The 25,675-nt window shown below is 49.4% G+C and overlaps 1 protein-coding gene and 1 pseudogene across 2 annotated transcripts in view; one reads left to right on the top strand and one right to left on the bottom strand.

The window, feature by feature from the left end:
• Positions 1-18,546, bottom strand: part of XXYLT1 (xyloside xylosyltransferase 1) — a gene marked incomplete at both ends in the record, with an annotated part of 196,686 nt that extends 178,140 nt beyond the window's left edge. Inside the window, one exon of the mRNA XM_079705339.1 lies at positions 18,043-18,546. Coding sequence (XP_079561465.1) covers positions 18,043-18,546 — 504 coding nt within the window. The remainder of the gene's footprint in view (positions 1-18,042) is intronic.
• A 2,151-nt stretch (positions 18,547-20,697) lies between these two features.
• On the top strand, positions 20,698-21,507 carry LOC307053921 (heterogeneous nuclear ribonucleoprotein D-like; annotated as a pseudogene). Its single transcript has one exon. The product of its transcript is annotated as a heterogeneous nuclear ribonucleoprotein D-like (transcript).
• Positions 21,508-25,675: the final 4,168 nt, after the last annotated feature.

Raw genomic sequence — 25,675 nt, 5'->3', positions numbered from 1 at the left:
AAAAACAAACAAAACACATACAGAGATGTTCTCTGTGGTTTTATTTATGGTGTGAAAAATCAGGAACTTACAGAACTGCTTACAAAAGAAATAGGACAGTAACTTATACTATACCCATACAAACAAAAAGGGCAAGATGAGACAGAAAGATGGGAAGATGTTTACGAGATGCACCACCACGTGTGGGTCCCGTATTAAGTGAAATGAGCAGAAAACCCCTTCTCCAGCTACAAAAAAGGTACCCGGCCAGTGGACAAGGCTCGAAGGGAACCTGGACAAATGAAGACGGTACATCCGATCTACAGTTTTATACTCTTGGTAGAAGCCGGGCACAAAGGGGCTGCTGTCACTGCTCCCGCCTGCCCACCTTTCTCTAAGCCCTTCCTCCTCACACCCCTCCCAAGGTCCAGGACTCTGATTCCTCACAGCTGAAGACTCGTGGGGCAGCAGGAACTCCCTCACATTTTTTCCAGGCCCTAAAAGAGCCCCCAAAGATTTCCAGAAATCCATTCCAGATGCTACGCATGTCACAGAACAGGGCTCCAAGTCAACAGCTCCAGAGACAGCAAGGTCCTACCTCACCTCCCAGAGCCAGGGGCTTGAGACAGAGCTTTCCCCTGAGTAAAGAGAAATGCTTTCGGTTTGCATTTGCCCTCAAAGCGTTACAGCTCTGTGAGAGCCACACGGGTGACTAACTTCAGTTGCTCATGTTTCTGATCAAAGCAAAAGCTGCTCGGGAAGCCAGAAGAACAGAGAAGGAACCGTAGCTGACCCCCTAACACCCCACTTCCCCGGCAAACACTGGTCTCCACACTCACTGAGCTATCTAACAGGCCAGTCTCCACAGCTGAAGGAAGTCACTAGCCAGGTTGGGTCTTAGGCAGGAACACGTGGAAGAAGTGAGGCTCGCAGACAAGCTCACACCAGGGAGCCCCTTCCACTGGAGACTGCAGGTGACTGGTGCCCCTGAGGCTGGGCAGCATGTAGCTGGGCACCCCATGCCCCATCCATCACCTGCTCCTGGGTGAGTGAGCCACAGCACAGCCAGACGCCGAGTGGGCGGGCGATCAGGGATCTGAGACTTTGGCCAAGACTCAGGCGTCAGCAGTGCCGAATCCCGGGGACCCAGGACCGAAGTCCCACCCTACACGGACCACAGGTTAAAATCACCTTGAAAAACAGACAGTCAGCAGCTAAAATTGCAAGCATCTCGCCCTGCCAACCGCAGGCGCGCAGCTCCATCTCCCTCCAGGGGTATTCCCATATCAAGGTCTCCTCCCCAGGAGCCGTTCTCCCAAGCAAAAAGCCTGCTCCTTCCCCACTGTGAGAGCTGGGGACCACAGGCTGTAATGCTGCTCAGCGGACCCCAGGCCTCAGTCACCCTCTCACTCTTACTCAGCACATACACCAACTGTAATAAAGTGTGCAGACCGGGCCACCTCTGTGCCAAACTTGCTCTTTTTTTTTTTTTTTTTTTTGCAGTACGTGGGCCTCTCACTGTTGTGGCCTCTCCCGTTGCGGAGCACAGGTTCCGGACGTGCAGGCTCAGCGGCCGTGGCTCACGGGCCCAGCCACTCCACGGCATGTGGGATCTTCCCGGACCGGGGCACGAACCCGTGTCCCCTGCATCGGCAGGCGGACTCTCAACCACTGCGCCACCAGGGAACCCCCAAACTTGCTCTTTTATAAGACAAACCTGAGCATTCAAGCGGCCGGCTCGCACAGCCCAGGCTGGGGGGTGGCCACCTGCACCAGGATGTGACCTGGGACACAGGGTGAGCAGGTGCAGACCAGCAGGGCAGGGCCATGAGGTGGTATTCTCAGGGTGGACCCAGACAGGGTACTGCTGCTGGGAGGCAGAAGGCACACCTGGACAGCCTTCACTGAGGATGGGGCCACCGTGCCTCAGGTCCACAGCAGACCCCTCGTATGTGCTGGGCACAAACAGGTCCTTTAGACACATTGCGTCATTTCATTTCATCCCCATGCCAACATCTTGAGGTGGGTGATGGTATTGTGCCCCTTGTGCAGATGAGGAAGGAGATCAGAGAAGGCAAACAACTACCCACCGCCTCCCAGAGGGATGAGGTGGACCTGGAATCTGCCCAGGTCCATCTGTAGCCAACACCATGCTCATTCGAGAAGCTCCTGCCCACCCCTGAGCCAGGCCACACCGAGAGGGACAGAAAGCCAACATGGAGCCCAGCCTCAAGGCCTCCCATCTGGCAGCTTCACCATCACTGCAGACAGCGCAGGGGAGAAAAGAGGCATCAGAAGATGGACTCAGGCAACAGGTCTCCAGAGAGCGTGGACTCTCCAGGTAGGGCAAGTGGGATGGTAAATCAGAAAAAGGTACCTGAGAGCCTCCTGCGTCATGTGCATCACCTCACATAATGGGGAGCCCACTCCCCGGCACCCGGAGATCCTTGTGATAGAGCAGGACTGGGTTTGATGGGGTGCAGACCAAGGCAGGAGACAGTAGCAGGGTCCTTATACCTCCACCCCACACATACACACACAGGCTCAGCCCCCCTCCAGCCCCGCGTGCGCTGAGCTTTTCAGAAGGCTCCAGGGCCTGCACCTGAGGAGCCCAATCAGCTGGATTCTGGAGCAGCTGCTCAGCGGGCAGGAAGCAAGCAAGGCCATTCGATGTACACAAAACACAGGAGACTGCAAGGCAGTCACAGGTGGGTGAGATCTGAAAAATGTGTCAGGCTAGGGACAAAACCAGAAGACAAACAAGCACACAGAGACCAGCACAGCCCAGAACTGGCTTCGGAACAAACGAAACGGACAGCAGGCAGGGAGGCAGTGTGGGCAGGAGACCTGGTCCCAGGCCCCTGTCCGCTGACTAGCTGTGTAGCCTTGAGCGAGTCATTTGGCATCTCTGGGCCCATTTCCTCACGGGTAACATGAGGGGACAGGGCTACATGGCCTTTCCAGTTTCCCCTGCCAGGCCTGACCTCTTGTACCTGCTGCCATATGAGGGAAGTAGGGCTCCAAACACCACGGTCCTCTAAGATCCCACATCCTCCACAGAGGCTCCCAGCTGGTTCTCAGGGCAGAACTCGGAGAAGAAATGAGAGAGCCACTCTGAGCAGGCTGAAGTTCCCCTGCTCTTCTCACACCACCCGGTGACAAGGGAAAGAGGACACGTGTGTGAGGCCCCAGGGAGCGGCAGGCACCAGGGCACTGTGGGAGCCCTCCTGGGGGAACCCCAGCTCTCCCAGAGTACCCTCTGCTTGGACGGCCTGGAATGAACCACCAAAACAAACAGACATCACAGGCATTAGGGCACAGAGCTTACAAGTCCGAAAGATCGGCTCCCATCCAGGCTCCACCGCTTCAGAGCCCAAGCTCTGAACGTGCTTTGGGCTCAAGATCCTCATCTGGGAAACCTCTTCCGGGGGGGGAAAAAATCCCTCCCTCCTCACAGGACTGATCACTCTAAGGTTAATAAGAGAACAAAGGTGGAATCCAGCAGGGGGCCCATCACTTAAATGGCGGCAACTGTGCGATAACAACTCTGATGCTGCGAGACACCTGAAAGAGTCTGGGCGCTTCCACACCCAGCCCCCTAATCCTGAGGTGCAGCCTGGCTTGGGGCAGAGGCCGGGAAATGAACCAACATCTCCCACAGGGGCAAAGCAGAGCCGGCAAGCAGGACTTGGGAGGCTATCCCAGGAAGAGATGAACAATGGCTTCAAGACGCCCCAATCTCCTACCCTCCCACTCTGGAAAAGTCTGGAAAGGACACGTGTTTTACAACTTGCCAAGTCCAGTTTCAGCATGCCAGTAAGAGAGCTATGGAGTATCACTCAGGCTAGAATGTCCCTGCCCATCTTACAGATGAGAAACTGAGGCTCAGAGACACTGAAAGCCTTGCCAGTGGAAGCCGAGGTCAGGGAGAGCCCCAGGACCCAGGATCACAATACCTGGGCAGGACTCCGAGAGTGAGCGGATGGGCAGGGGCTGGGCTGCTTTCGGGAGAGGCTGAAAAGCAGCCCCAGGCACTGCTCACCAGCTGGGGGCTTTGGGCAGATCAGTGGCCACTGCAGCCCCATCTTCCCTATTTGCATAAGGTGAGAGAGAAAAGCCAAGCCCCTCCTACCTCCTCCAGATCCCCATCAGTATCTCTGCATAGTAATACACGGGGGAGTGGGGCGGCGGGGTAGTTTTGAAACCCAGGAAGAAGTCTCCAAACACACACCCGGATCTTCCCGGCTGGTTTCAGACTGGACAACTTCCTGTCTGGAGGTTCTGCGTTAAAAGGTGCAAGGAAGACTTCATTTAAATCAAGAGGCCTCTCTAGAGGGCAAGGACTCCCAATGTTGCCATCCACACCCTAAGGTGTGAGAGCGCGCTCACAGAACGTCTGATGGAGCCGGGTGCTCAGCAGCCCACCTGCGCCAGCTCCACAAACTCGTGCCGGGTCTGACTCTACGCCAGGCCCTGTAGTACAGCATGTCCTGAGACACAGAAGGAAACAAGACAGCCCTGGCCCCAGGAGCTTGCACAGGGGCCAACTTCAGCACAGCGGGACTCAGAAGAGAAGGGCTAATGCAGGGAGAGGTGGTCAAGGACGGCCTCCTCACGTAGTTGGCACCCACCAGAGCCTAATCTTGAAGGGCAAAAAGAATTAACCAGATAAAGGAGGGCTGGGTTTTCAGGAGAGGAAGCACCTGAGCAAAGTCCCAGAGGCATGGAAAGGCTCCCACAATTACGGGCAGCTCGGTAAGCAGAGACACAGGACAGCCAGCCACTCCCCGAGATGGCCAGCCTCACAGGCGCTGCAGCTCCCTCCGCCTGTTCTGGAGCCCTAATGGCCCACCAGCCAGATGGCCCCTCCGTCCCGCGCTCTCCTCCCCCATCTTCTGGTCATGACTCTCCTACCAGGTACAGGAGACAAAGCCGGTCTGTTGCCCACGCTGCCTCCGTTCCCTCTGCAAGATTGGGAGAGTCCCACCCCAACTTACAATGGCTGCACATCCCCAAAGCTCCCTGACTCCTACAGCCCCTCCTCCACGCTCACAAAGCCAGCCCCAGTCCACCTGGAATCCCCCGCCTTGTGTCTTCCTGCCCCCCGGACAGTGGTAGCCAGGGGCGCCCGGAGCAAAGCTTGCACACTACCTGATCCTGTACGGGTTAGCAAACAATATCAACTAATCCACCTGTCCACCTGCCAGAGCTGGTGAAGCCCCTCCAGAATCCTACAGTGACCAGGACTCAAGGAGCCCGACCGTCCGGGCAGGTCTCACAGAGCCCGTGTCCTGGACTGCCATGCTGATCTGGTAAGAACCGGGCCCCCTCACAGCAGTTGGTGGGGTATGAGCCACAGAGGGTGAGGCCCAAGACCCCACTCAGAGGGATGGGTGGGAGAGGGAAATGAGCAAGCTCTGGGGGATGTGGGTCTCCCCTGTAGCCTGGCTTTTTAAAATCGCTTACAGGTTATACTTTGCTGAATTCCCAAAAAGATTATGAACAACTGCTGTGTGCAATGAGACCAAGAAAACAAACACCATTAAGAAGAGGTAAGCAGAACAGGAAACATTCTCACTTTACTAGCAACAAGTTTGAACTGGAACCTTCTAGAAACTTCTAGAATTGGAACTTCTAGAAAGGAACATTCACAAAGAAGATGCAGCAAAGCACAGTCCAGCTTCCCCATCCTGATAAGAAACAGTGGCACCTGCTCCAGACCACAGGCCAAAGCAAGCTAGCATTTGCTGAGCCTCTGCCCAGAGTAAGGCACACGTTAGGCACGGTGGGCAAGGGAGAGCTGGTGATCAGGCCCTCTTCCTTCTAGCAGAAGAGAGAAAGCATGAAGCATGGACACATCTGAGCACCAAATGAGGCCACAGCCTGGGGTGCTTTCAGAGAGAGACAAACAGCGCACTGTTAAGGGAAACGGGGGACGGAGGGAGGGTCAGAGAAGGAGAGAACACTGTAGTTTGGGGAACTGAGGAAGACTTGAAAGAACATGAGAACACCCTGTGCTATGGTCTGATTGTTTGTGTCCCCCTCCAAAATTCATATGTTGACATACGAACCCCCAATGGGATGGTATGAGGAGGTGAGGCCTTTGGGAGATGCTTAGGTCATGAGGGTGGAACCCTCATGAGTGGGATTCGTGCTCTTATTAATGAGGCTCCAGAGAGCATCCTAGCCCCTTCCACCACATGAGGACACAGTGAGAAGTCAGCAGTCTGCAAACAGTAAGAGGACCTTTGGCAGAGCCCAACCATGCTGGCACCCAACCTTGGGCTTCCAGCCTCCAGCACTTGTGAGAAATAAATTTCTATTGTTTATAAGCCACACAGTCTGTGGTATTTTGTTATAACAACCTGAACAGACTAAGACACCCTGAAATAAACCTGGGCATAATGGTGATTTTCGAGCTCAATTCACTGCTCTCCAGTTGAATCAAAGGTGTCGTGCCTTCCGAAATGATGAGAAAAAGGTCCTCCCCCCAACACTTACTCAGGCACCATTTGTAGCAGTCACCACTAATTAGCCACCTGCCATGTTCCAGGGCCCCGGTGGTGCCTCATTTTTGCCTGACAGCCACTCTGGTAAGGTCCTGGGTGAAGGGTCAGAGGCTCAGAGGGCTTATATCCAGGGTTCCCCAGTTCCCAAATGCCACAGACTGCATTTGGGCCCAGGTCTCAGGCTCCAAGCCACACGCTCCTGCCCTGGGGCCTCTCCGTGGCAGGAACAGGACAGACTCCTCTGGTGCGGGAAGGGTGGTGAGCCCCATTGAGGAGAGAAGAGGAGGCCGAGGGAGAACAGTGTGCGCCCGCCAGGGACCAGTGCAGGGCAACAGAGGCCAGCCTCTCAGACACACTGTCCTACCAGCAGGCGGATCACTTAATCACGGCTGCTTAACAGTAATTACCCCAATAAAGAAAACAAATGGGGCTTCCCTGGTGGCGCAGTGGTTGAGAGTCCGCCTGCCGATGCAGGGGACACAGGTTCGTGCCCCGGTCTGGGAAGATCCCACATGCCGCGGAGCGGCTGGGCCCGTGAGCCATGGCTGCTGAGCCTGCGCGTCCTGAGCCTGTGCTCCGCAACGGGAGAGGCCACAACAGTGAGAGGCCCACATAACGCAAAAAAAAAAAAAAAAAAAAAAAGAAAACAAATGGCTTTAATTTAAAAGACATTACATTAACAGCAGGCTTTGTGCCAGCCAACAGGGCCTGGCTCAGCTGCTCAGAACAGGCACCTGAAACAGGAATGGGAGCACACAGAGCTGCCTCTTGGGGCCAGGCCTGACCATCCTGACCAGCCATCCTGACTGCCCTGAGCAACCCACAGGCCATCGTGAGCGGCCCCAAGGCCAAAGGCAAGAGGCCTGGACCAGGAAGGGTGTGAGGAGGCGAAGCAGGGAGTTCTCCTGCCCTGCCGGGTACCCTGAGAGCCTGCCTGCCGCCGCGGGGACGGGAGGAGGCTTCCCTTTGGCCCCTCCAGTCACAGCTGGGCTCCTCCTCTCCGCTGGCGGTCTCACTCAGCCAGAGACAGACTGGGGAAGCTGCCACTCACCATGGGGACATGGCTGGAGGTGGGGATCCGAGCCCATCTGACTGCTGAGGGCGCGGAGGCTCCAGGCAGTTAGGCAACAAGGGGCCTTCCAGGCCCAGCACCCAGGTCACAGCACCCTCCCCACCATGCTGTCCTCTCGCCCAAGTCCCCACCAAGAGCCAGGATACCCGGGGCCACTGACAGAACGCAAACCCTGCGACTCTGGCAAACTCACCGTAGGTGAGGGGCTCCACGTTCAAGCTGCTCCAAGAGGCACAGTTCCCCTTGTTAAGCGGAATAGTGCCTCCTTTTACCGGAGGGCCCGTGCTAGGTGTGATGGGGACCCCACAGGAAAGGGTGTGCCCTGGGGAGCTTTGAGGACCGTGGGCAGAGCCCAGCTGGGGTCATAGGGCAGGAACCAAGGAGGGGCGAGGAGGGGCGAGGAGGATCGGGATGCGCAGAGACCCACCCCGCACCCCATCCACGCTCTTCTCTCCGGCTGTGCTGCAGAGAAGCACTGAAGCCTTCTCCATCCAGGATCCAACCATCCCGGCTTGTTTTCCATCCACATTTTTCTAAGGGCCTCATCAAAACAGGTTTACACGCCCCCACCCCCCACCCCCGCCCCGTGCAGGAAGGAAATGACCGCCCATAATCGCCAGGCAGATTCCCTTTCATTTCAGTCTTCCTTTCTAAAACCCGGGGCGGGGGGTGGTGGTCAGTGAGAAAGGGGAACGCTCGTGGAGAATGAACAAAAACAGCTCTGCTTGCGCCCCAGGCTTCGTGGAGAGAGAGGCGGAGCGGGCTCCAGCCGAGCAAACGCGGTGCAGCGGCGCCCTCCACTGGCCTCGCGGAGCGCCGCACACGACTCGATGCGCAGGGGACGTGACCCCGCCTGGGAGCAGCAGGGCAAGCTCTCCCCCTACTGGGTGTCAGCGAGGATGCGGTGACCACCAAGGAGGGGAGGCCCAGTGTGGGCTGCACTCCTGCAGCTCCTCCTCCATCGGCCTGGGAGGACCGCGCGCGGATTCTAGCCCTGGAGCTCCCTCCAGCGCGCAGCCCCAAGCACAGGACAAACCACGTGGTTTCCCTCGGAGGAATACAGCTCCCCCAATACTAACTCCCTGGTCGTCCCAGGCACTAGACAGCTGGAAAGCTGGCCCCAGGGAACAGCAGAGGTTTGGCCCTGTAGAGATCAGGGCGGTATCTCCCCTCCCCTTCCCAAGCCAGAGGGATACTTGGAGACACAGGAAGAGGCTCCGCTGGGATGGGTGAAAGCGGCCCTGCATCCTGTCCACTCTGCTGTAGGGTTTAGGGTGAGCTGGCTCTCACCCACCCTCCCTAAAGGGCCAGAGGCTGCTGAAGACACTGACAAACAGAAGAGGGAAGGGCTTGGGCTGCGTCTAACCCCAGCGCTGTGAGCACCGCATAAATCACGGCCTTGCCGCCCAGGGTCTATCAGCTCACCGGGAGGACGCTGCACCCAGAGGTTCAGAGTGTCCTTCCCGCTCCAACGCTTGGTGATTCTGCAAGGCTCTGGCAGCAAGCACAGTCTTTATTCAGAGTGAATGTTTATCGGGGGCATCCGGGCAGGAGGATGATACAGACTGCGCACCGCAATGGCTCCCTGTCTTGTCCTGCCGTCCTACTCCCCAGAGCATGTGATACAGTCCAGCCCCACGGCTTAGTGTGGGAGCTCGAGTATGTCACCGGATCTCTCAGCCTTGAAGGCTCCTTCACGGGTCGCAGTGACGCTCAAGTGAGACGTTTCTGCAAGCACTTTCATAAGCTCTAAGTGCTGAACAAATATTGTTACTATTCTCCTAATCCAGTCTTCAAACTAATAACACCTCCTCATTGATTTTAGGCATAACATTACTGTACACATCAGAAATCTCCAAACCGTGTTCTTCAGAAACAAGTGTTTCCAGAGATGTTACAACATCTTTCAGGATGGGGAGGGGAGTCAAGATACCTGGTTTTTCTTGTAAAATGTATTTTGGTAAATATGTAAGAAATATACCAAATACATTTAGTTGGCTGTCCTTATCAGTACCTAATCATCTCACCTTTAGTCATTAGGGAAATGCAAATCAAAACCACAATGAGGACTTCCCTGGTGGCGCAGTGGTTAAGAATCCGCCTGCCAGTGCAGGGGACATGGGTTCGATCCCTGGTCCAGGAAGATCCCACATGCCACGGAGCAACTAAGCACATGTGCCACAACTACTGAGCCTGCACTCTATAGCCCGCGTGCCACAACTACTGAGCCCACATGCCACAACTACTGAAGCTCATGTGCCTAGAGCCCGTGCTCCACAACAAGAGAAGCCACCGCAATGAGAAGCCCACACACCACAACTAGAGAAAGTGCAGGTGCAGCAACAAAGATCCTACCCAGCCAAAAATAAAATAAATAAATAAATTTATATTTTAAAAAACACAATGAGATGCTACCTCACACCCACTAGGATGGCTAGAATCAAGACAGACAACAAGTGCTGGCAAAGATGTGGAGAAATCGGAACCCTCACACACTGCTGATGAGAATGTAAAATAATAATACAGCTACTCTGGAGAAGTCTGGCAGTTCCTCACACTTACTATATGACTGAGCTATTCCATGTTCACAGCAAATTATTCACAATAGCCAAAAAGTGGAAACTCAAATGTCCATCAACTAATGAATAAACAAACTGTGGTATAGCCATACAATGGAATATTATTCAACCATATAAAGGCATGAAGTACTGACACACGCTGCAACATGAACCTTAAAAACATTACGCTAAGCAAAAGAAGCCAGACAAAAAAGGTCCGTTTATATGAAATGTTCAGAATAGGCAAATTTACAGAAAGCAGGTTAGTGGTTGCCAGGGCTGAGAGAAAAGGGGGAATGGGAATGACTGCTGATGCGTATGGAGTTTCTTTTTGGGGTGATGAAATGTTCTGGAATAATTGAACAACCTTGTGAATATATTAAAAACCACTGAATTGTATATTTTTTGATATTAAGCAATCTGTCTACAAAGCCAATAATAAGATATATTTCTGATTCTAATGACATCATGAAAGAACTGTATTTCAATGATCTGTGACAATGTTATAGTAAGGGAGATCTCAAATTTTTCCAGTTTTGTTGAACTGTATATTTTAAAAGGGTGAATTTCATGGGATGTGAATTACATCTCAGGTTTTTTTAACCGCAAGAAAATGTAATCATCTGTCTTTCCAAAAAATGACCTATTGGAACAGAGAACAGTCAAGTAATCATAAACAATGACTGTTACCCAAAGCTGGAACACTTCATACATGCACTGAAGCCCCACAGCAAAATCACCCAGGTGTCAGTGTATTTCGTCTACATGATGATCGCTGGTCTTATGTTATGGGCTTTGCCTTATAATTTCAACAAACACCTGAGAAATTATCCAGAGTATAGTGTACATGATACAATAATGCTGTACAAAGTTCTTCCCTACAGATCCATGACTAAAGCTTTCCATGAGAAACATGCACTGGTACATGAACTACTACAGTTGTATCATGAACATATTATAATTTAAAAGAGTTCCATTGCATTTGGTAAATTCTCCAAATTCAATAGTATAAAATGTCAGTCAATCTTTTCAAAGAGCCTCTCACTTCAGGATACATTTCTTTGATCACCTCTTTCCCAGACGGTCATAACTTAGTCAAAAGGTTCTTTCTGGTCAAGGTTCCTGCTGCTGTGACATGCCGGAGAAGCTGCACAGCAATGTCACCTGTTTGTCATTAGCTTAATTGAGACAGCCAGCGTCGAGGTCTTTACCCTCAGGCTTCTTTCAAGCCCCAACTATGAGCTGAGGTTTTTCAAAGCCACTCACAGTTTTGCTCTTGCAGTAAAAGAAACTCTGCAAATTCAGAAGAGGTGTGCAAAGATCTTTAACACTTTTCTTGTTAGCCCAGTCCTCAGCACACGCTCCTCCTGAAATCCAACAGTCTCTTTTAAGTGCAGAAAGCACAAGGCCTCCTTCTTGTTCCTACGTGTCATCTGGAGACAAAGCACCCCAGCCTCGTGCTCTGAGGAGGCTGAAATTTGATGTACGAGGGGCAGATCCCCCAGGACTCTTCTATGATTTCTTGGGTTGAATTAATATAGCTATCAATCAGTCTACTATAAAATACCACTGAGAGCCTAGAAAGTGCCAGGAACCGTGCTAAAAATATAATGGTGATGGAGGAAGAGGGAACACCTGTTTCCATTGTTTCGCGCCATCCATATGGAGGACCCCCCCCAACTTGACCAGCACTCCCCACCTCCTGCCCCCTCCTCAGCCCTCCTTCCCGACCTGTGCACACTACCGCCTCCCTTAGGGAAGGAAGAGAAACTGCTGTGCTGGGCGAGTTTGGGAGGCAGGCTGCCCCGCCCTCCTCTCCTCTCCTCTGGAATTAGCCTCCGAGAGATTGCCCTCCCTGCAAGGCGGCCAGCGGCCGTCCAGAGCTGCCTGTCCTTTCAGAAGTCTGTCTGGTCTGTACCCCGGGTTGGGAGGCGCCTGTCCCTGTGTCTGTCTGTCACTCCCAACTCAGGCCAGAAACAGGGGTGACGCTTACGGGGTGCCTGTCCACTTCAGCAGATGAAGAAGGTAAGTAATGCTCCGCCCCCCATGGAGATGATACTCTAATAAGGAGCAGCAGAATGCAAACTAGGAAACAGGGTAGTGACTTTCCAAACTTGCTTCCTGATGTCCAAAGAGCTCTCGCTCTCACTTCCTTCAGCCCCTGCTCAGATGTCTCCAAATCCATGAGGCCTTCCCTGACCAGCTGTACAAAACAGCCCACAACTCTGCACCCCAACACAGGAACGCTCCCTGTGTCCTTATCCACCTTTACTTTTCTCTATACAATGGATCACGATCTGACTCACTCTACGTGGACAGGTTTGTTTGTTTAAAGTCGATCTCCCACACCCCACCAGAGCCCCAGAAGAAGCTCCATGAGGGCAGGGACTGGTTCTCTTCCTACAGGCACAGGCACCTAAAACAGAGCCTGGTCAGGGAAGCACCCAAGAACATCTGCTGAATGAATGAGCACATGAGTACGTGCTACAAACAAGGTGATGGGAAAGATAACGAGGGCTAGGGTGGCTGCTGCTTTAGAAAAGGGGTTCGGGGAAGGCCTTTCTGAGGCGTTACCATCTGAGTGATAACACAGTGACGGCACAAGAGAAACAGCACGAGAAGCAATCCTGCTGTACCCCTGAGGGTGTCCCCACAGTGCTGGGTAAGCTCCCCCAGGCCTCTGCGAGAGGCTGGCCACCCCGAAAAGGAGAGAGGAGATGGCTACAGGGTCCCGTCAGTGCTGAGTCCCCAGAAGTGGGCAGAGTAGAACCGTGCTGTGAGGCTGAACACACAACAACGGACGCAGCAGCACTGGACTCCCTGCACAATACAGCAAGGCTGCGTTTAATCCTTACCACCCCGTGGGGGATGGGTGTTTAATCCTCATTTTACAGGAGGCCCGGGAGGCCCTGAGAGGCGAGGGAGGTGACCCACAGTCACCAGCTAGTAACTGGCCACTGGGGGTTAAACTCAGTGCTGTCTCCCTCCCTCAGGACCATGATGTGCCCAATCCAGCAGGTTTAGCAACAGGACACGCTGTACGTGGAGGTGATGCTAAGCGACACAGGTACCTGGGTGGCAGGGGGCTGTGCCTGTCCCCCCTCTGTGTCCCCTGCATTTGTGCACTCAGGGTCCAACACACAACAGGTGCTTAGTCACTCACAGGGCTTCGACATGCACGGTAGGCTCCTGAGGGAGACGACTGGTTGCCTACCCCACAGCTTCCCCTCCTCTTCTTATTCACTGTTTTTAACTGGAACTCTGCTTTGGTTCTTCCTCCATCCTGCGGCTGCAACACAGATGTAATGCCTAAAGCTCTAGCAGCCATTCTGGCCCATGAGGACAAGGGCCACTCTGTGGGGAGGGTAAAACAGAGCTGGAGGGGCCTAGGACCCTGATGACGTCATGAAGCTCCTGTGCCAGCCCGGAACGCCTCCTACCTCTGGACTCCATTTAGATGAGAAATAAAGCTCCATCTTGCTTAAGCTACCACTATGTGGGATTCCCATGGCATATTCTATCAAACTTAATGCAAAAGGAAGCCTTATGGAACACAAGTCTGGACCTAAGTTTTAGAAGGGTGAGATCCCACTGGACAGACGGAATGAGACAATAGAGGGCTCGGAAGCAAAGCGAGCAAAGCTCCAGGAGAAGGGACAGCGTCTCCTGCAGCTGAGTGGGGAAAGGCTGGACCAGGAAGCTGAAGCCAGCTGCTGTGGGGCTAGAATGTCGGAATGACCTGGATGACAGTGAGCCGGGAGCCAGGGGGTTCTCAGTGGTGTGATAAAAGCCCCATTTTAACAAGATGAATGAGCCTTCCCCAAGCCAGCAGAGCCAGGATAGCCTGAATGAAAGGCAAATGCTCCCTGAAGGTCTACTATGTGTCAGGCATTGTGCTCACAGGGCAGGCTGCACAGAGGCAAGGATGCCTGAGCTGGGTCTGAAGGTGGGCAGGAAAGCACCAGGCCCTCCTGTATCCCTTTTACAGCAGGGACTTCCATGCCTGCTGCCACAGCCTCATACAAATTCAGATTTCCAGGCCCCATGAGGAGATTCTGACCCACAGGCTGGGGCAGGGTCCATGAGTCTGTATTTTGAATAACTGTCCCCAGGAGATTCTGATGCAGCTAGTCCATAGACTTATTAAATGAGCTAGAAGCAGCTCCTATCCTGGTACCTCGAACATAACAGGTTTGGATGTTTATTAAATAAGTGAACAAATAATATATTTCCATACTGTTAGGAGATAACAAACCAGTGGATTTTGAAAGACTTTCAATAATAATTCAAAACAAGATTTTTCTGGTTAAGTGAACAGCTTTTTAGCTAGTATTTAATTAACCAAGATGTAATCTAAAGTCACTAGTAATATTCTATGATCAATTTCTGCAACCATTTCGGCTCAACCATTTCTGTGTCACTTGAAAATGGCCTGAGAAGAGACCTCTGAGTGTGAGCACGAGTCCTAGGCTGGCTCACTGCAGCCCTGCCCTGCATCCTGCACACCTGGCGGAGTCCCAGATCCCACCCTGAGGGAGGAAGAGCTTTCAGGCTGTCTCCAGACAGCCGGGTGGGCCAGGAGCTGCCTTCCTCTTCCCAAGGTGTTCTTACACACTTTAGGGCAACTCTCCCTGGGAGTGGACTGTTCTTTTACCTTATCTTACAAGAGAGAGGTGCTCCTTAAAGGGGGAACATGGTACAAAGAGAAAAACATTGGCCTAGGACTTGAGTCTAGCCCCAGCCTTGTCAGTAACTCCCCAAGAGGCCTTAGGCAAGTTTCCTCACCTGGGCTGCTATACGCTCTTGAAGTTCCCTTCCAGCTCTGATGCAACTGAGGTGAGAATTCCTAGTGTCATTCTTCCTAATTATAATACTGAAAAAATAATTCTCATATAAGATGCACTCCCATATGTAAGACATGATGCTCGCTGCTAGGGATACACTTAAGAGAGGTCAGGGTCCAAGCCCTTAAGGAGTTTACAGTCTAGCAAGGTAGACAAATAACTCATTCAATAATTACATAATGACAACTGTGAGAAATGTTACTAAGGAAAAGTCCTTGGTGTGATGAGAATGTACAATGGGGGCTCAGGAAAGGTTTACCAAGGAAATAACATTTATGCTGAGACCTGAAAGCAGAGTACCAGTTAAGGAAGGCGGGGGGGTGGGGGGGTGGGGAGGTACTCCAGGTAGAGGGAAAGGTATGTGTGAAGTGGTACCAGAAGACACATTCCAAACCTGAGGAAGAATTAAATGACAACTAAAATGAGGCAAACCTTTTAGGGCTACATATTTAAAGAAAAAAATAAAACAAAAAGAGCACCTTTTGTCACAAACAGAAAACAGATTCACAAAAAATCATTCAAAAGGAACAGGAGCAATTTTAGCTAGAACTGATAAACACTTATCTGAACACAGCCATCTGGCTGAAAGCCCCCAGACCCTCATTCCTCATGCCTCAGTAGGGGTGGTGTCAATTCCCTCAGGTCATCTGCAGCTGTCTCAGGCCTTGGGTGATGGCTATGGCTGTCAGAACGGGGCCCAGCAGAGGGAAGGAGTCAAAGCATGAAACACAGACTCCAAGAAGGGAAGCTGGCCCTGAGACTGGACCTGCCCTGGACAAGTATTTCTGGTGCCCACTATGTGCCAGGCATAGGGATGGGAGATAAGACGTCGTAGAGTCTACAGCACCAGGGAGGTATACGAGGAAGAGGAAGATGTGCCTTTTGAATGGGGATTCCTTGGACGGCTCCAAGGAGGGGATGGTATCCAAAGATGGGCAAGACTCAGCGACACACACAGAAAGGGTATCCTGACAGTGGAATGAAAGAAGCAGAGGCATGTAGGCTGGAAAGCACTGAGTTTGCAACTAGATACTGTGGCTGGAGCTCGAGAAGGGGACAGTAGAGCCCTAGCAATGGAGGAGACAGGCCTGAGTTGTGACCTCTGACTCAGAAAGTGAAGAGATGGCATGCTGGTCTTCAAGGCGGTGTCTGGAGAGCCGGTCAAATCCCAGCTCTGCCCAGACTGGCCCTATGATCAAGGGTCCTTGGTTTTCTCCCTTGGACTAGCACAGAATTTCTCAAACATTAAAGTCCCAAGGACCACCTGGAACAGGTTGCCAGGCCCTACTTCCAGAGACTGCAAATAGGGCAAATGCGATGGGCCCAGGCTGAAAAACCCCAGGTCAGACAGTGGGTGCCAAGGGCCTGGCCAGCCACAAGCTCCAGGACCTGGATTCTTGGCCTCCTGTACCATGGAATCCAGGCCCAGGTACCTCTCCCTGACTATGGTGGGTGTTCCTGATAGGCTCATTTATTCTGGGAAGAGGACAAACTTTTGATGCTAAGGGGGTGGGGGGGAGAAGCTGGAAAGGAGAGCTGTGGAGGGCTGGGCACAGATTGTCCCCAAGTCTATGGACATTCCTGGGGGAAGGTGAAAACTAAGTAAAGAGTGGCCAAGGGCCCAGGAAGGAAGGAAGGACATTCTGGGTGGAAAGTATAGCTTATGTAAAGGCACATTCAGTACAGTTAAGACCTAAGGTGCACTTAGGGGAAGGACAAGAAGGTAGGCTGAAGAGGAGAGCCAGGGCCACAACAACATAGACAGCCCTACCAAGAAATTAGAACTTGATTCTGAAGACAACAAACAACAGACCCCTGAACCCTGCAGGATCCTGGCATCAGCTCCCCTTAGTCACTCACTGGGCACAAACACATGGGACACTCCTCTTGCCTCACCGCCCATCCCCCCACCATCAGGCTCCATCCTTTAAGATCACCTACTATTTCTATCCCAAAATCAGACCTTGGATCCCCTCTGTGCAACTGTTAGGTCAAAACGAGGCAAGCAATTTAACTGAGACCATTAACTCTAAGTTAGGAATCCAATCTCTGACAAGCAGAGCCAGGTGAAGCGAGATGATGGGGATGCAGGTGGGTCCAGCCTGGGACAAGGTGACTAGCTCTGCTCTCCCCAGATCTTATCTGTACCTCCTGGGAGGAACCCGATGCTTCTCTAAATGGGTTCAGGACCCTTGAGGGTAGGGGAGAAGGGGGCGCACAGAGGAGATGAGATGGTTCACACTGGCTGGGTTTGGGCTTGACTAGTTCTGACTGAAATACCTTGGAGAAATGAGCTATGAGAAATGTCACTGTAACTTGAACAATTCAAGCAGCCTTAGACCCTGTCCAGCAGACTGCACCAGAAGCATATTGGTACGTTCAAATGACCTGCTCCATCCTCAAAAGTCAAAGACTGAGGGGCTTCGCTGGTGGCGCAGTGGTTAAGAATCCACCTGCCAATGCAGGAGACACGGGTTCGAGCCCTGGTCCGGGAAGATCCCACATGCCGCGGAGCAACCAAGCCCGTGAGCCACAACTACTGAAGCCTGCGCCTGGAGCCCGTGTTCCCAACAAGAGAAACCACCACAATGAGAAGCCTGCGCACCACAAGGAAGAATAGCCCCCGCTCGCCACAACCAGAGAAAAGCCCGCGCGCAGCAACGAAGACCCATCGCAGCCAAAAATAAAGTAAATAAAATAAAATAAATGTATTTTTTTTAAAAGTCAAAGACTGAGAAGAATAAAAAGAGGGGCAGGCTCTGAAGGCACTGACTGCTGAATCCTGTAACGCTAGCAAAGAGGGGGAGAGCCAATTCTCAAGGAGGCCGCAGTTAAAGGAGGAGACGTGGCCAGGGTAGTCGGCTAACACCGAGGCTCCCGGACACGCCCCCGGACGATGCCTCCAGCGTGCTGTGAATGCACACTTCAGCCAGGGGGATAGGATTGAGAGGTTAGGCTTCTACTGGCGTTGGCAGTGGGCAGTGCAACGAAGACACCTCCGTCCTGACCCCTGGAGCCTGGCCGGGCGCGCGCGCTGACCGAGCCACCCGCCCAGAACCTCCGGCTGAGGCCCCGCTCACCTTGCACTTGAAGCCGGCGGCGGGCGGTAGCAGCTCCCGCAGCAGGGCCTTGGCCACCTCGCGGCTGGCCTCCTCGCTCACGAAGTGCAGGTTAAGCACCTCGTGCGCCTCGAACTTAGCGAGGCGCAACAGGGAGCGGATCGCGACGCGGGCCTTGGCCTGCAGCACGGCATTGTGTTCCGCCTTGGTGAACATCATCAGCAGGTGGTAGTCCACCGGCCCGGCCCCGCCGCCCTCCAGGCTCTTGGCCTTAGCGCCCGGGGCCGGCGCCACGGAGCCCTGCGCCAGCTCCGGCACCAGCGGCGAGGGCACGGCGGGGGCTCCGACGCGGGCCTCCTTCAGCCTCTTGGTGGCGCTGGAGAAGGTCTCCCGGCCGGAGCCGAGGTAGTAGAAGGCACAGACGGCAAGCGCCGCGGCCAGCAGCAGCGCGCAGTAGTGGGAGCGCACAGCGCCCAGACGCGCCATGGCCCGAGCGCATGGGGGCGCGCCTCGGAGGAGACCCATGCGCCACCCGCCCGCGGACAGGGCGGCCGGGAGCCGCAGCGGAGAACAGTACCCCTGCACCTACTTAGTAGCCCCGGCGGCGCGCGGCAGCCATGGCGGAGGCGGAGCCGCGCTGCCAATTCGCGGGCGCTGATGCGCCGAGAGGCGGGACCAGGGCTGCGCGGCAGCCGCTGGGTCCTAGGCTCAGAAGGATTACATCGGGGTTGCGCCGCGGGTCCGCAGGAGCCGCCCCAGAATGGTCAGAGAAGCCGGTGAGGACTTGGACATACAGGCCAGCTGGCTGTACCGTCCGTGAAAAATGGCCCTCTTAAGTGCCCAGCCCCAGACGCTAGAAACCGAAGCTAAGACTTCGGTAGCAAAAAGACTAAACTGGACTCACAAAGAAAAAATTTCTCTATATACCTTTTCCACCCTAATTTCTTGAAGGCTTTAAGTCCTCTCCCCGACTCCTTTCACACCTTGGAGACTATCTGGGGCTAAAGAATTTAAACTAGCAACTCCCTCCCTATTCTCGGTGAAGTAGGATTGACACCCGAGGTGTAAATGGCCTGCTCACCTCACTTGGCACCTCTGAGGCGGACCAGAGGCAATCTAAAGGATACTTTTTTTTTTTTTAACTTTAACACTTTAAAAGAGGCTTAACATGTACCCGGTAGTTTTGCAAATTCTTAACTGAGGCATAACTGAGGTCACTTGCCCAGGGTCACACAGTGGCAGGTTTGACGATATAGTTGGACACTGCCAACTACATAAAAACCCATTAACTTGAGTCTTCTGAGGACCAATGACACACTACAGTGTTTACATAAACATGTACAAGTGGTGTGCATGCTTGAAAGAGGTGCAGGTGAAAACGCAGGCACAAATGCAATCACAAATTCTCTCACCCGTTTACTGTGCCATGCCATTATTTCTCAAAGTGTGGTCCCCAGAACCACAATTCATCTCGTTTTTAACTCTTCTTCTTTTCAGTTGGAGCAACACTTCTCTGAAAAACCTTGGACCTCTAAAGAACGCTTAGCAACAAGTTCAATACATGCTACTCACCTTGGGAGGGGGGGAACAATAGCAGAATTATCTCACTTTAGTAACAGGTATTACTTTAGTTCATTTAATCCACACAGCTCTAAGAGGTAGAGGTATTATTTGCTTATTTGCACTTTACAATTGAGGAAATTGAGATTTAGAGAAGTGAACTGCCCAAATCTAGTTGGCTAGTAAATAATGGATCCCCACTCAAGCCATACCACTTCCAAAACCCAAACTTCCAGCCAAGATTAGCACTGAGAGTGGTAACTCAGACTCTGAGTTGTGTGTATTTTACCACAAGCTTCAGCAGATGACATTGTGGTTAAGAGAGCTGGATTTGGGTGTGTGCGGTGGGGAGCAAGATGGCAGAGTAGGAAGACCCTGATCACAGCTGCTCCCACAGGCACCAGAGAGCTGGATTTACAGCTAACTAGGAGTTGTTAGACTTCAGGGGAGGCACTTAATCTCTCTGAGCTGCAATCATACCCCTATGTAACATGGGGCTAATATTAATACTTATGCCTCATAGGGTTATGAGAGATAATAGATAAAAAGCAGTTAGAATAGTGCCTGACACTTAGTAAACAATAAATATAAACTATGCTAGAAACACCAAACTCTAAAACAAAGTCTAAATATCCAACAAGTACAAAATACAGTTTAGCAACCATAGCTTTTCTAGAGTATTTACAAATTCTAAACCCCAAATATCCACTAAGACTTTATTACATGTACCACAGAATCTCCACCACTGTGTGCTACCATTGTATTATTACATTCTAATTATTGTTCATTAATAAGGGGGAAATAATTCTGGAATTGTACCTTTTAGTCCACCCACCTACACCATCAATAAGGTGGATTTTTCCTCTGCCATTTATTCTGGAATTTATTCAACAAATATATTTTTTCAGACCTTTATAAGATCACTACTCCTGGAATTTATGGATAACAAATGAAGAACAAGATAATTTAAATTTTACATAAGAAGTCAGTAGACACAGGAAAATACTCAGGAGACTGGTCTTTTCTCCAAGCTACTTCATCCTCAATTCTTTGACCATAAAGAAAAATTAATGTGTTATGTTAATGTGTTATGTGAATCAGCAGGATGACGGTAAAATGTTTATTGGAGGCTTGAGCTGGGATACAAGCAAGAAAGATCTGACTGAATATTTGTCTCGATTTGGGGAAGTTGTAGACTGCACAATTAAAACAGATCCAGTCACTGGAAGATCAAGAGTATTTGGATTTGTGCATTTCAAAGATGCTGCTAGTGTTGATAAGGTTTTGAAACTGAAAGAACACAAGCTGGATGGCAAATTGATACACCCTAAAAGGGCCAAAGCTTGGGGAAGGAACCCCCCAAAAAGGTTTTTGTGGGTGGATTGAGCCCAGATACTTCGGAAGAACAAACTAAAGAATATTTTGGAGCCTTCGGAGAGACTGAAAATATTGAACTTCCCATGGATACAAAAACAAATGAAAGAAGAGGATTTTGTTTTATTACATATACAGATGGAGAGCCAGTAAAGAAACTGGTAGAAAGCAGATATCATGAAATTGGTTCTGGGAAGTGTGAAATCAAAGTTGCACAAACCAAAGAGGTACATAGGCAGCAACAGCAACAACAAAAAGGAGGAAGAGGTGCTGCAGCTGGTGGACAAGGAGGTACTAGGGGTCGTGGCCAAGGTCAGGGCCAAAACTGGAACCAAGGATTTAATAACTATTATGATCAAGGATATGGAAATTACAATAGTGCTTATGGTGGTGATCAAAACTATAGTGGCTATGGTGGCTATGGTTATACTGGGTATAACTATGGGAACTATGGATATGGACGGATATGCAGACTACAGTGGCCAATAGAGCACTTATGGCAAGGCATCTCGAGGGGGTGGCAATCACCAAAATAATTACCAGCCATATTAAAAAGGGATGTTGGAGAAAACAGGAAGAGATTGCTAAAGCAACCCATCTTGCAAGGACAACACTGAAGTTTGGTCTTCTGTTGATCTAAGATGATTATTTTGTAAAACTTTCTAGTGTACAAGACACAACTGTGTCCAACTGTATGTAGCCGCCAATTAGTTTTCTTTGTTTTTACTTTGTCTTTTGCTATCTGTGTTATGACTTGATGTGGATTTGTGTTTATACAAATTTTATTTGTATGATTTCATGTTAAACCTCAAATAAATGCGATTGTTTTTCTGAATCAGGTACTAAATATCTCTGTAAAAGTGTAATTTTAAATAAGCGATAATTAAGGTACAGTTTATTTTGTAGGGAGTGTTGATCCATAGGGAGAAACTGTGGTCCTTTACTAATAGCCAGCTACAGTGTCTACTCTGTTCCCCTTTTTTGTTAGATGTATTCTATCTTCTAAGGCTTCATTTCCCTGTTAACTGAGGCTTCCACGTAACTTTAAGTAAAGTTTTCTCTCTGTATATCTGGAGGCTTTGTCATGAAAGTTTCTGTGGCTTAGTTATAGTGTTGTGATTAATGGAAGCTTTCTAGCAGACCGTAAGTCTTCTGGTTATATTTTGAAAAGTAGCTTTTTAATGGCACAAAGCATGCTGGTAGCTCCTTTTATGAACAGAAAATATTTTGCTTTGTTCTTGTCTCTGGGAAGGCATTTGTTATGACTTACTGTATTCAGTGGTCTGCTGGAAAGAGCTTTGGCTAATCATAATACCATAACTTTGTTTTCTTGATTAAAATGTCTAGATATACCCAGGGGAAAAAAAACTTGAACTGTGTTACAGGAGCTACAGTTTAAGAATATCAGATATAGTTACATTTAACACAAGGATTTTGGCAAATAGGTATGAAGTTATTAAAGTCTGAACAAAAGTTAGATTAAAATATTTGAAGTAGTGGCTGAGTAACTAAATTAGTTGTACACTATTCTGTTGGTATTATGTCACAGCAAGCACCAAACTGAACAAAATGTTTTCTGTTGGGGCATTTTTAGTAAGCTATATTGGGTGTTAGCTGTTATGTGGCGTGAGTTCTTAGAAAAAGTCATGGTAGTAAGCTTCATCATTTTTAGTGCAGTTAGTGCATGAGCTGGGTAGTTAAGCATATCCATATTCAGACATAAGAAGGAATAGTGGGGAAAGGTATCCCTTAAATCTTATATAAATGCAAATCTAAGTGTGACCAACTCATGTCATTACAACAGATCTTCCTGGTGCATTAAAAAGAAAAACAGTTTTAGCTATAGATTTTGGAGGATGTCCTGGGTAAATTCCAGTTTTGAATTTTACATTGTGTAGTTACTGAATTTAAGGTCTGTTTTTGTTTCTGTGGTTCCATGTTAGCCATTAGGATTGGCATACATGTTAACGTGTAGAATAGCTGACCTCACCTTCAACCAAGTGTAAACTTTTTATGCTAATGAACCTGCCTTTTTTTTATCTGGTGCCTGCAACTTTCTTTGTTCCAATGATCTTTGTACTTGCTGGGCAATCAAGTTATGCTTTTGGCCTTCTTTTGCTCCTGTTTTGCTATTTGATCTTACACCTAGGCCAAGTACCAATGTTGACCATTGCAAGGGACTGTTCAATTCTTTCAACATGCAACATTAGGGAACAAAAAGGAGATTTTCATTTTAAGTTATGTTGTCAGTCAGTAGATACAGTGTCTTTAGGGCAGTGAATCCTGTAAATTCAAATTTATGTTTAGATGACAAGTTGACATTGAGATTGTCCTTTCCCTTATCAAAAATGAAGTCTTTTTAAACAAAAAGTATGTGGTGTTGTCAGACGTTACGCGCTATTTTCTCAGCTTAAAATAGACATATCTGGGTGTATAACAATATGACTAAATAGACAAGAACTTGATCGGCAAGTGACCCTTCAGTTCTAACTTTAACTGTGGTCAAGTTCTCTGACTTCTAGCCAGGGGAGATGGTTTTTCCTGTTGTATGATTTCTACATCTGTAATGTAACGTAGAAATCTGATAGTTTAGCAGGCTTTTTTCTTTATTGACCACCACCCAATATTGTCAAAGATACAGAGAAACAGACACTCCTCTACAGTAGATGGGGGTGTGTATATTGACACAACTTTCCTGGAGGGCACTCTGGCAATACTAAAATCTTTCTAAGAGAACTTTCAGTTCTCTCTCCTATCCAGATGAATGTTTCTTCCTGAGACAAGGGTCTCAAATTTTGATTGGCATTGGGAACAACGGGGAGCTTGGTAAAAACACAAGGGCTCAGGCCCTATTACCTTCAATGAGCCTGGGCCTCGACGGTGACTCTTCTACGAGCCAGTTTGAGAAGTACTGCCCTAGCTCTTCACCGAGCCAACCTCTCTGGCTTCAGACCTTGGCTTAGATGTCACTGCCTCGAGGAATGGTCTCTAAACACCAACGCGTCCAGTGTCCAGAGGAGGCACCATCCTCAGGGATCCCATGAGGGCCACCTATGAACTGCCCAGTCCTATCTTTCTCCCCTGCAAGAAGGCAAGACTTCAAGAGAACAGGTAGTGTGTCTTGTTTTTTTTTTACCGTAATATCCCCAGTACCTAACACAGTGCCTGACTCTTGAATGAGCCTCAAAAATATATCCACCCATTGTGAACCAGCATTTTCACATCTAGGAATTCATCCTAAGGAAATAAGGAAGAATGTATTCAAATATTTAGCCATAAGGGTAATGAAGAACTAGGTTTATGATGACAAGATATTGAAATCAAATGTTCATCAGTAAAGTGAAACTAAAATAAAGATGCTGTCATTAAAAGTGATGTATTCAACAAACTATAAGGGAAATTTTTTTAAGTGATAAATAGAAGAACCTATAGAGATTCAAGAGATATATTAGCCAATTGCAATGAATGGAACTTACATGAATTCTGATTTGAAAAATCTTTTTTTAAAGAACACACCTAAGACATTGGGAAAATTTGAATATTGACTATATAGTTTCATATTTTAAGGAGGGTGATATGATTTTTTTAAACAGTCCTTTTTCCCCCTTTATGTTTTTAACTTTTTATTTTATATTGGAGAGTTGATTAACAATGTTGTGTTAGTTTCAGGTGTACAGCAAAGTGATTCAGTTATACATATACATGTATCTATTCTTTTTCAGATTCTTTTCCCATTTAGCTTGTTACCTAATATTGAGCAGTGTTCCCTGCAGTTACACAGTAGGTCCCTGCTGGTGATCTGTTTTAAATATAGCCGCGCGTACAAGTCAGTCCCAAACTCCCTAATTAACGCCAACCCCCCACCACCCTTCCCCTCTGGTAACCCTAAGTTTGTTCTCTGTTTTGTAAATGTTCATTTGTATCATTTTTTTTTAGATTCTGCATAATAAGCGCTATCATACGATAGAGACATACTCAACGATTTGTTGAAATGTCTGGCATTTGGTTTAAAAAAATGGGGAAGAGGAAAAATGGGTGGGAGTATAGATAAAACAATGTTAGCCATGAGCTAACAGCTACTGAAGTTATTGTCTCTACTTTTGTATATGTTTGAAATTTTCCATAATAAAAACATTTAAAGAAATCCTTCCCAAAGTGATGCAGATTACTTAAGGACTTAGAAACTTGTTCCTCATTTATTAAGTGAAAGAAGCAGTTGACAAAACAGTATGATCCCCGTGTATATAAATATAATACACACACCCAAAGGTCTAGAAGGGTATATACCAAAGAAGTAACAGCTTGCCCCGTACTCGGTAACTGTCAAATAGAACTTCCTAGGATGAATATGCTCTATAATCTGCCCTGTTCAAAACAGTAGTCACTGGGCACATGGCTAGTCAGCTCTTAAACATGGCAATTCCACAGATGAACTGAACTCTTAATTCTAATTTTAATTAAATTTCAATAGCCACATGTAGCTAGTAGCTACCATCTACTAGCCACACATGAACATCACAGGCAGATGACGGAATTAGGATGGAATTCTTTTTACTTATCATTACTTAAACATTTTTCTACAATGAAAAAGCACTGTTTTGTAATAACGAAAAGTAGGCTGTTTTCATTTAAAACATTTACTGTCAGTTTGGATCCTCTTTGTCAAAGAACTATTATGAAAATGAAATGAAGTGGAATAAAGCAAATTACATAGAAAAGT

This window comes from Hyperoodon ampullatus, assembly GCF_949752795.1.
Source record: "Hyperoodon ampullatus genome assembly, chromosome: 5".
Taxonomy (NCBI): Eukaryota; Metazoa; Chordata; class Mammalia; order Artiodactyla; family Ziphiidae; genus Hyperoodon; species Hyperoodon ampullatus.
This window is presented reverse-complemented; position numbering and strand designations above follow the sequence as displayed.